The 10,940-nt window shown below is 53.5% G+C and overlaps 1 protein-coding gene across 3 annotated transcripts in view; it reads left to right on the top strand.

Moving 5' to 3' along the window:
* Positions 1–10,940, top strand: part of TOM1 (target of myb1 membrane trafficking protein) — a 43,539-nt gene that overhangs the window by 12,206 nt on the left and 20,393 nt on the right. For all 3 annotated transcript variants that reach the window (XM_006170328.3, XM_006170327.3, XM_006170326.3), the window contains exons 3-8: positions 589–667; positions 1,634–1,783; positions 2,039–2,173; positions 2,302–2,448; positions 6,447–6,563; positions 10,216–10,349. In XM_006170328.3, the coding sequence (XP_006170390.1) occupies positions 589–667; positions 1,634–1,783; positions 2,039–2,173; positions 2,302–2,448; positions 6,447–6,563; positions 10,216–10,349 (762 nt within the window). The remainder of the gene's footprint in view (positions 1–588; positions 668–1,633; positions 1,784–2,038; positions 2,174–2,301; positions 2,449–6,446; positions 6,564–10,215; positions 10,350–10,940) is intronic.

Below are 10,940 nucleotides of genomic sequence, written 5' to 3'. Positions count from 1 at the left end.
CTCAGGATCTTGGGCACGCACACACACGTGCCCAGCATGAGTTTAAGCCACCGGGTCCGGGACTCGAACCGCAGTCGACTATATGGGAGTCCAGCGATGTAGCCATTACGCTAACTGCTGGTCCCCCTAAGTTCTGCATTTATTTAAAGAATTATTTTATTCAGTTTTATTTATTATTTTATTTTAACCAGAGAGAGAGAGAGAGGGAAAGTGAGAAAGCGAGCTGCCAGGTCTGGGACTCAAACCACAGTCGACCCTGTGGGGGTCCAGCTCCTTAACCACCACACCACCTGCTGATCCCCAGATACTGCATTTTAACAGTCACACTTCTCCAAAGTAGTTTTGCTGCAGGACGTCCAGGGACCACTCATGGAGAGTACCTGCTAAGCAGTCATGATCTGAGATGACTTTGATGGGGCAGATCTGCAGATATTCAAACCTGGATTTAAAAAACAGGCAGGGCTCAGGCAGGGCAGGCACATCAGAGCCGCTCCGTCTTCCCAGGGCCCCCTGACTCCCAGCAAGCAGGCTCTGGTGTTGGGTAGGGTGGGCCACTCCTAAGCCTGTCCTTGCTTGTGTCCCTCCTAGTCCCAAAGATGCCTTCCGCGCACTGAAGAAGAGGATCGTGGGGAATAAGAACTTCCACGAGGTGATGCTGGCCCTCACGGTAAGTGCCCGCCTCTGCCCACGGAGAGCCCAGGCCCAGCAGGACTCCCGGCCACTCTCAAGTCCCTCATTTAAGGGCTGGGAGGGAAAGACCGTGCATAGCATGTCCTGCCTGGACTGCTGCTGGACAGGAGAGGCCCTCTAGAAAGGGCCTGCCCACCCCCTTAGCATGGGGACAGGAGCATGGAGGCCGTGTCCCCCAGGACCACTGGCACAGGGTCTGAGTCAAAGGACTGGCCGGTTGACACAGAAACTCAGTGTACCTAGGCCTCCAGTAGGGGAAATAGGGATCAGAGAGCCTGGCAGACCAAGTGGGTGCCACCTGACACCTGGACACCCTGAGAAATGAAGGTAAGACACATGCCGGTGGCTGAGAACAGCCACGCCCTCAGCACTGATCCAGTCCCGTCCCAGGAGGAGCTGGCACCAGCGGGCACCTTGGCTGTCATAGGGGCTTGGCAAGGGGTTGAGCAAGGACAGCACTGCGTCCAGCCCCCCCGACAGCAGCGTTTACATCAGCTGAATCCTCTTAACCAAAAGCAAAGGCAGCTCCTGCCAGGAGGTGGGAAGCAGAGAGGGGCGGGAAGTTTAGCGCCTCTCCTTGGGCTGCAGCTTTGCCAGCTGATAAGCAGCTCAGGTTCCCCTATTTCCTCTTGGAACACAGGCTTCCCCTCTAGGCTGTGTTCAGCTCAGAAATAGTGTCTAGGTTCTGTGGGCCTTGACGCCAGACAAGGAAAGAGTCCAGCCAGCACGGGCCTGCCTGCCGCCCATCCCAGAGCATGTGCTCAGGGAGACGAGTCCCTGCACCAGGCCTTGTGCTGGGTCTCCGTGTTCCGGGGTCTGGCTTTAGGAAGTCCTGCTGCTTCTGCCCTGCCTCCCCTCTGGGGCACAGGAGGAGCCCAAGGGTAGGGTCCCGGGCAGTGACTCTCCTTTGGTGAGTGCTCATAGGCTACTCACGTTCCTCCAGGTCTTGGAGACCTGCGTCAAGAACTGCGGGCACCGCTTCCACCTGCTGGTGGCCAGCCAGGACTTTGTAGAGGGTGTGCTGGTGAGGACCATCCTGCCCAAGAACAACCCGCCCACCATCGTGCACGACAAGGTGCTCACCCTCATCCAGGTGTGTGCGGGCGAGCAGGACGGCACAGTCATGGCGGTGCAGGGTCCCTTCCCACTGGAGAGCTGTCGGCCCAGGCTGCTTCTCATTGCTGAGTGGGTGTTGGGGAAAACTGTGCTTGCTGTGGGGATGGGCGGGGCAGATGGAGGAAGAGCACCAATGGGTCAGCACCCAGCTCTCTGTGGGTGCTGGGGTGGGAGGGTCACAGGGCAGAAGGTGAGCAGTGGTTACTGGCCGTGTCCCCTTGTCCCCTCTCAGTCCTGGGCTGACGCGTTCCGCAGCTCGCCAGATCTGACAGGGGTTGTCACCGTCTACGAGGACCTGCGGAGGAAAGGTCTGGAGTTCCCCATGACCGACCTGGACATGCTGTCACCCATCCACACACCCCAGAGGGTGAGGAGAACCCCTGTGTCAGGGCCAGGGGAGGGAGGGAAGCCGGAGTTACCCCAGGAGAGTCTGTGACTCCATCCTGCTGCCCCCAGATTCCCCAGAGGCCTTGCTGACTATCTTTTGCCCTTTAGACTGTGTTCACCTCAGAGACATCTTCAGGACAGAACTCCGTGAGCAGTGATGCCAGTCAGCAAGTAGACCCTAGCCAGCACACCAGCCCTCCGCCCGCCCCAGCCATGCTCGCTGGCGATACTGCCATCGTTCCAACCCCTGAGCAGGTAAACAGAGAAGCCTGGGGACAGGCCCACCTGGTCAAGGCAGGTGGGCCCGACCCATCTGCACACACACACAGGGAGGGCCCTGTCGGTATGGAGAGTTTGTGTGTGCAGCTTCTACTTCACCCTCACGGCAACCCACAGGCCACGTGTGACCCTTACTGAGTTGGAAGCCCAGCCAGGTCAGCTTGTTAAAGTCTAATCAGCGAGAAACAAGAGGACATCCAGACATAACCAAATTTATTGATTTATCGGAGTTTATTGATTAAACTGGTGGCATACGGGGGGGACTCATTTCTCTCAGCAACCTGCAGCCCCAAGTGGAAGGAGAGGGGTGCTTATATAGGCAAAATCACAATCAATTCTGGATTGATACGGTGATTATAATGGAAACTGAGAAGGGAGTGAAGAGGAAAGGGAGTTTGGTTCCTATGCAGAAGCAGTTCCAGAAGCTGAATCAAACGGGTTAATCATTTCTAAGGGCCCTCTCCAGACCTTTGTTTAATGGTCCCCATGGCTTTGGGAAGGGGTCTGGTGATTGGTGGTTACATTGCTGAGGAACAGCTAAACAAAAAGGTTTTGGGCTAGTTGGCAAAGACAGTAAGATTATTACTCACTCTATTTACTCCGGGAGAAAAGGAGGAAGGAAGAATAACATAAAGTTCTAAGATGGAGGTGCTTCTGCTTCAAGCTCCCTGGCTGGAGCACACCTCTGGGATGCTCGCCCACGGCTGTCGGGTTCCACACAGGCGCTGTCCCGTGCCCCAGCTCTTTTCCAGCTCTTTTCTCTGTGGAGCCCTCGGGCAGCACCATGGAGGCACCTGGTGGTGGCTTCCCAGCAGCCCCTTTGTGTGGTTTGTTTCCGTGCTCCCGTAGGCTCCTGTGTGCTGCGGCTCAGGCTGCCAGCAGCCCTAACATGTCTGTGTAAAAAAATAAAAGTGTATTTGCCTGGCACACTGCTGCTTCCCTGGGAGCCTCAAGAAGAAGGCTGGAGGCCTAGCCAGGTGGTGTCAGGAGAGAGGGTACCACTGCATGACACTGGAGCCACATGGGAGACCTGGGTTCAGATCCCATGTCCGCCTGAACACGTTGGGTGCACCCGTGAGCCTGTCCACTAGCAGCTCAGGGGTGGGGAGTGGTCTCAGCATGGCGAGACCCCGTCAGGGAACGTATGTGAGAGTGTCTCTCTCTCTCTCGTGAAAGAAATAAGTAAACTTACAAAAGAAAGAGGAGGAGGAAGGTGTTTGAGGCTTAGCACTAGAGTCTAGGAGCTAAGTTTTCCCAGCACCTGTGACCAGCTTTGAAAGATGGCCCACCTCACTCTCAGTGGCATACGTACTGGTCAGTCTCAGTGTCTCCCCAAGCCTCAGCTTCCTCCTCCTGAAGCTGGGGGTGGGGTGAGGGTGACTTACCACTCAGCCTGAGCTGTTCCAGGAGTGCCGAAGTGACTCTCCCTGCTGAGCGAGCACCCGGTCATTTCAGCCCTGGCTGCTGGGGCATGGCTTGAGGCCTGCATACAAGGGGTGAACAGTTCTACACCACAATCCCTTCTCCTCCATTCTCCTCTCGGGATCTTGGGCACACACATGCACACGTGCCCAGCATGAGTTTAAGCCACTGGGTCTGGGACTCGAACCGCGGTCGACTACGTGGGAGTCCAGCGACATAGCCATTACACTAACTGCTGGTCCCAAAATTTTCTCACTTGTTAAATTTAACTGATTTGCCTAAAGGCTGGCATCTGTGTGCATTAAGACTTCTGAGGGCCAGCACATGGCATAATGGTTATGTTGCTGGACTCCCACACAGTCAGCCTTGGTTTGAGTTCTAGACCTGGTGGCTTAAAACTCAGGCTCAGGGGACCAGCAGGTAGCGTGGTGGTTAAGGCACTGGACACTCCCACGTGGCCAACCGTGGTTCGAGTCTCAGACCTGGTGGCTTGCTTTCTCACTTTCCCTCTCTCTGTCTCTCTCTGTGTCTCTCTAGTCAAATTAAAATAACTAAGTGAATAAATAAATACTAATTTATTAATATTTATAATTCTTTAAAAAAACTTCAGGCTGGGCACATGCGTGCCCAAGATCCCGAGAGAAGAATGGAGGAGAAGGAATTGCTGCGTGGCCATCCCCTCGGGGTGGGGGATGATTTCTCACTCTCTGTCTCTCTGTCTCTGGCAAGCACATGTGCCCTATAGCAAAAATCTCTCTTAAAAAAAAGACTGGTTACTTCTAGTGCTGGCAGGTCCTTGATGACAAAGCCGAATTGTCTCTGTTTGGGTTTCCTATTGTCTCCGGGGACATGCTAAGGTGTCCAGGTGCAACCATCCAACTCCCAGATGCCTCTGTAATTAAGTCCCGTCTGACTTGCGAATGTTGGGATTGTGATCATTAGTTTCTCCCCTCGCTTACACCAAGGGCATTCATAAGTAGGCAGGGATGTCGCATGTTATGCAGGTTGTAGAGGTGGCAGTGCAGAAACGGGGCAGCAGGTAACCCTGTCTACCTGTGGAAAAGGGCAAATGGGCAATGTGGACTGAGTGCTTGGCACTCAGCAGGCTGGCAGTGGGTGGCGGCGTGCATCCTCATGAATGTAATAGAGACTCTCATATTCTAGAATCAACTCTGACTCCATCACACAGTTCGGAATCGAGCAGCATTTCCCAACGCGTTCTTCTCAGGAAGCTAGACCCATGTAGTTCATGATGAAAGGCTTCCTGAGTCAAATAAGTTTTGGATACTTTCATAGTGACCATTTCAGGGCATTCACTATGTACCCAACATGCATGAGGCTGTTTTTTTTGTTTTTTTGTTTTTGTTTTTGTTTTTTTTGTTTTTTTTTTTGTTTTTAAGAATTATTCTATTGGGACCAGCAGTTAGCATAATGGCTATGTCGCTGTACTCCCATGTAGTCGACTGCGGTTCATCTCCTGGACCTAGTGACTTAAAAAATTCACGCCAGGTGCATGCCCAAGATCCCAAGAGGAGAATGGAGGAGAAGGGATTGCGGCATGGCCATCCCCCCGGGAGGTGATTTCTTACTTTCTGTCTCTCTGTCTCTCTCTGTCTGTCTGGCAAGCGCACACGGCCTATAGCAAAAACCTCTCCAAAAGAAAAAGAATTATTCTATTTAGCTTTATTCAGTGTTGCTAACTGGATAGAATAATTAAAGGTGCGTAAAAAATTTATTTACTCATTTAATTTGACCAGAGACAGACAGTACAAAAGAGCAAGAGAAAGAGAGGAAAGTGAAAAAGCAAGCCACCAGGTCCAGGAATTGAACCATGATTGGCCGTGTGGGAATCCAGCACCCCCAACCACCACGCCACCTGCCAGCCCCAACCTAGGCCTCTTCTCACCTCGCCTCGTGGAGGAGACTGTGTGGCTGCATTGATAGTGTCTCCCCAAGCCCAGGACCTCAGAGCCCTTTGGTCATGGACAACCTGGTAACAGCCCGTGGAACAAGAGCTGAGTCTGAGATTCATACTCAGGACAGGGGGCAGGTCAGTTCTCCTTTGGTTGAACCGAGGACACCAGAGCAGACCAGGAGCAAGACAGAATCCCAACTGTCCTAGAAGGAGAGAGGGCATAATCCCAGTTCTCCTAGGAGAGAGAGGGCTGCAGCCTCCCTCCTGCTCTGGGCGAGCCACCCTCTGGGGCCTCGGTAGCTGTTGCTCTGGACCCGAGAGATGTCAGAGTGCTTCCAGCCACACCCGGTGGCTCGTTCTCCTCAGCTTGTCTCCTTTTGCCTCTCCCTGCAGCAGGGTCCCTGGTTTGGAGATGATGACGGTGGGTGGCACCTCCGGGGGGGTCTGTGCAGGGATGGCGCGAGCCCACCACGGGCCTCCTAGTGCAGGGCTGTGACTCGGGAGCCTAGAGAGGGTTCTGTGCAGGTCGACTGGTCGACTCTTCGGTGCTACTCCCAGGCTGGCAGGGCCTGGCTCTGTGTCCGGTGACAACCACTCCAGACCCTGGCTTCTCAGGCCAGCCACTGGTATGTTTCAGATTGGGAAGCTGCGCAGCGAGCTGGAGATGGTGAGCGGGAACGTGCGGGTGATGTCAGAGATGCTCACGGAGCTGGGGCCCACCCAGGCCGAGCCTGCAGACCTGGAGCTACTGCAGGTGAGCAGACCTACCCCGCCAGGCTCAGCCGCCCCGCCCCTGTGGCCGCTGGCTTGTTCGCCCACACCCTTCCTTCCCTGCCCACAGTGCAGTCCTCCCGGCTTGCTCTGAGCGCCTTGGTCAGTGGGAGCTGTGTGGACCAGGGACTTAGGACTCTTAGGTTAGAATTCAGAGCTCAGCTCTGCCACTTTCTGGTTTGACAGCTTAGCCCCTCTTGCCACAGTTTCCTCATCTCTGCGATTGCTTGGACAGCAGCCCTTACGGTACAGGTTTGATGTGAGAATTAAGACAGTCCTTGCAAGACATCCAGCCCTGTGCTGTTATAGAGTAAGCTCCCGATAAGTGGTCCTGAGGGGAAAAAAACCCGAAAGGGGGTGTTTCCACCTTGGAATTGAGCTTAGCCGCATCCGTGAGAGAGCAGCGCCGGCCTCGAGGTGGGTGAGCAGCTGGTCCCAGCGAGCCGAGGCCGGGGGAGCAGTCAGTTCTTGCTCCTGAGTGTCATGTGATGTCCCGTGGCCCCTGCCCCAGCCGGGGATGCTGCTACAGCAGAAACAGCTGTCTTCAGGGAAAGGCAGCCTCCTCAGCTTGTGCCACACAGACAGTCATAGAGACTCAAAAGCAGGGACCCCAAAGCTCAGGAGTCATTGGAACCCTGGAAGGAACCGAGCAATTTGCTGACCTCCTGCCAGGCCTGAAAGCCTTGAAGGCAGGGCTGTGTCATCCTCTTCCCGTGACCCATCTGTGCATCTCTGAGCTGGCTTGCTCAGGGTCCTTACCTTGTGGCTGGAGGTTGGGCTCTCAGGTAGGATCCTGAGTCGAATGAGCAGGTGAACTGGAAGACTAGATGGCGTCATGATGAGGGACAACAGTGGCTTGCACAGTGCAGTTAGTTTCATTTACCCAAGCCAAGGCTGTGCGGGCGTGAGCAGTTTGGGAGGCTGAGAAGGTTGGAGCTGATGGGGGAGTTTGACCAAGTGACAGCTCCCACACACTGGGCACCTCCCGTGTGCCAGGCTTTGTGCAGACACTTACAGACGTTCACGCACACAAGCCTCACGCCCCACCCCACTCTCCAGAGCAGGAACTGAGGCAGAGGAGGGCCTGCAAGCACCCAGGGTAATGTGGCTGGTCAGCAGCAGAGGCGAGCCCAGGGCCTGGCTCAAGTGCTGCCCTTCTGCCCCTGCGGCACCAATGAGGAAGCAGACACAAAGCCACTGCACGCTTAGTCATGGTGGCTGCAAGCAAGCCCACAGCGTGTTGAAATTACTCAGACCTGCCCTGCCCCTGTGCTGGAGGCTGGAGAGGAAATCCCAGAGGGCCCAGCCAGGAGGGGCTGGGGAACTGGACCCCCAAGAGAGCTGACGAAACACTAGGGCAGCGCCTCATCCAAATGAGGCCTCCAGGGGACAGGCTGGCACACGGTTGTGGTCAGCAGTGCCTGACGACCGTGTGGACCTCAGCCTTGTGGCCCAGGCTTCTGGTCACCTGTTGGCGGGTACCTGATGAGAGAAACAGCCTGACCAATCCTACCTGGAAGGCTGTGGATTTTCTTTTTTTTTTTCTTTCTTCCAAACAAGTTTAAATATGACACTTACTGATTATAAGTCAGCCAGCGACATGGTGACTAAATGCAGTGCGGACTCCTAGAACAGAAAAAGAACAGGGCCCAGCCACAGTGGCGCCCCATCATATGGAGTCACGTGCCGAGAGGAGGACTGCGGTGTGACGAGGTAGTGTCAGGGCCCCCGTGTCTGTCTGTCTGTCTCTGTCTCCCTCTCTCCCAGAAGAAAAAAGATAGATTAGTAGAAAAGCTGAAGAAAGCCTGTGTAGTTCATAGCATTGTGCTGATGTTCATTCTTAGTTTTGACAGATGTTAAACTACGGAGAAGCTGGCTCAGGATATATGAGAACTCTCTGTACTGTCCTTGCAACTTTTCTGTAAATCTAAAGGTATTCCAAAATAAAATTTTACTTAAAAAGAAAAAAAAAAACGCAGGGCCAGATGGCACGTCAGTAAAAGCCAGTGCCCTGTAAGGCAGGTCCACGTGGGAAGGGTCCAGGTCTGCACTCGGAGCTCTCCCTGAGTACAGCAGAGACACTGCGCTGGGACCCGGGCCGACTGGGAGTGGGTCACAGTATCGAGACTGTCCTGTGAGTTCTGTCTCCCATGTCTCTCTCTCTCTCATAGAAGAAAGATACAAGTTTTTTTTAACTTGCTATAGGGCAAGTACGCTTACCAGAGACAGAGAGAGAGAAAGTGAGAAATCATCCCCCATGGGGGATGGCCATGCCACAGTCCCTTCTCCATCCTCCTCTCAGTACATGTACACACGTACCTAAAGTGTTTTTCTTTTCCTTTAAAAAAAAAAAAAAAAGATTTTGCCATAGGGTACATGTACTTACCAGAGAGAGACAGACAGAAGAAAAGTGAGAAGTCACCCCCACCCCAGAGTGGAGGCCATGCAGCAATCCTGTCCCCTCCATTTTCCTTTTGGGACTTTGGGCACACACACATGTGCCCAGCATGACTTTGAAGCCTCTGGGTTTGGGACTTAAACTGTGGTTGGCTATGTGAGAATCCAGCACCTTAACTATCATGCCACCTCCTGGCCCCACCTTGCTTGTTCTTCAAGCCAGAGTCTGGGACTTGAACCACACAGTGGGATCTAGCCACCTTAACCACCATGCCACCTGGCTAGCCAGTAGTAATAAACTTTAATTTTCTTTTTGAGAGGTTTTTGCTATAGGGCGCATGCACTCGCCAGAAAGACAGAGAGACAGAAAGCGAGAAATCACTCTCCAGGGGGGATGGCCACACCTCAATCCCTTCTCCTCCATTCTCCTCTCAGGATCTTGGGCACGCACACATATGCGCCCGGCGTGAGTTTAATCCACCAGGTACAGGACTCCAACCACAGTAGACTACATGGGAGTCCAGTGACATAGCCATTAAGCCAACTGCTGGCCCCAACTTTAATTTTTTTTAATTAAAAAAAAAATTAGAAGCCAGCAGGTGGCATGGTGGTTAATGCCCTAGACTCCCACGTAGCAGGCCGCAGGTTGAACCTCAGATCTGGCAGCTTGAAAATCACACTGGGCATGTGTGCGTGCATGCCTAAAATCCATGCATGCCATGGCCATCCCTGCTGGGGGATGATTTTTCACTTTCCCTCTCTCTGTCTCTCTCCGGTAAGCACATGAGCCCTGTGGCAAACACCTTAAAAAATTAGAATAATGAGGCAAAAAGTACAAATCGGGGTTTGTGGATAATAGGTTTTCATTTTTCATGGTTTCAAAATAAAAGCCCAGTACACTCAGAAGTCGTTTCAGCCACCCACCTTGCAGACCCAGTTCCTTCAGCTGAGCAGGCACGGTGGCAGAGACATAGCCTGAAGTCTGCACAAAGCCAATTTGAACTTGCAGTGCAGTTTATATGTTGGTGATTTCTGGTGTGTTCCATTTTCTGGTGAACACTTGGAAGCAAAACTCAGATTCTTGTCTGTAGAACCCGAAGGCTGTTTCTGTGGTACCTGGAAGTCCCATTTGGAGGGTTTGGAAACCTCTCTCGTCTGAGCTGCCTGGAGCTGCCCAGCATCTCAGAGATGCCTCATTCTGGGTCCCGTGGCCATGGGTGTCTCACCTCTTTCCACAGGAGCTCAACCGGACATGCCGAGCTATGCAGCAGCGGGTGCTGGAGCTCATCCCGCGGATCGCCAACGAGCAGCTGACCGAGGAGCTGCTCATCATCAACGACAATCTCAACAATGTGTTCCTGCGCCACGAACGGTAGGCCTCCTCCCCGGCCTGCTCCCTTCCTTCCTCTGGTTCTCCTGGCCTTCTCACACCGACACCCTCAGGCCAGCAGGCCTTTGTGGGCGTTTTTCTGAGCTGCCTCTCCCAGCGTGCACACCCTCTCTGTCCGTCCGGCTGCATCTGCTTTGCAGAGTCAGCCCTGGGTGCAGCAGCAAGTGGTGACTGAGAGCAAGCCCTGCACACTCCTCCACTGCTTGGCTCTGGGATGAGTGACTTCGCTCAGGTATTTTGACTGCAGCTACGCTAAGCACTTCTGCCTAATGCAGGCAGCAAACAGACTTATTAGGAGAATGGCCATTATTTAACAGATAGCTTTCAGAGTTCAAAGGAGCATGAAACAATGAAATCTCCTCCCCACAGAACAGGAAGGACAGATCCCTGGGAAGCTCAGAGATTTTAGGGGCAGAAACTCCTAGACTGTGAGCCGACGGGTGGCATGGTGATTGAACTCCCACATGGCTGACCATGGTTCAAGTCCCGAACCTGGTGGCTTTCTCTCTCTCTTTCTCTCTCTCTCTCTTTCTCTTATTCTTATTCTCTCTAGTCAAATTAAAATAAATAAAT

This window comes from Tupaia chinensis, unplaced genomic scaffold (assembly GCF_000334495.1).
Source record: "Tupaia chinensis unplaced genomic scaffold, TupChi_1.0 Scaffold148234_1, whole genome shotgun sequence".
Classification (NCBI taxonomy): domain Eukaryota; kingdom Metazoa; phylum Chordata; class Mammalia; order Scandentia; family Tupaiidae; genus Tupaia; species Tupaia belangeri.
The sequence above is the reverse complement of the archived record's forward strand: the minus strand, read 5'-3'. Positions and strand labels throughout refer to the sequence as shown.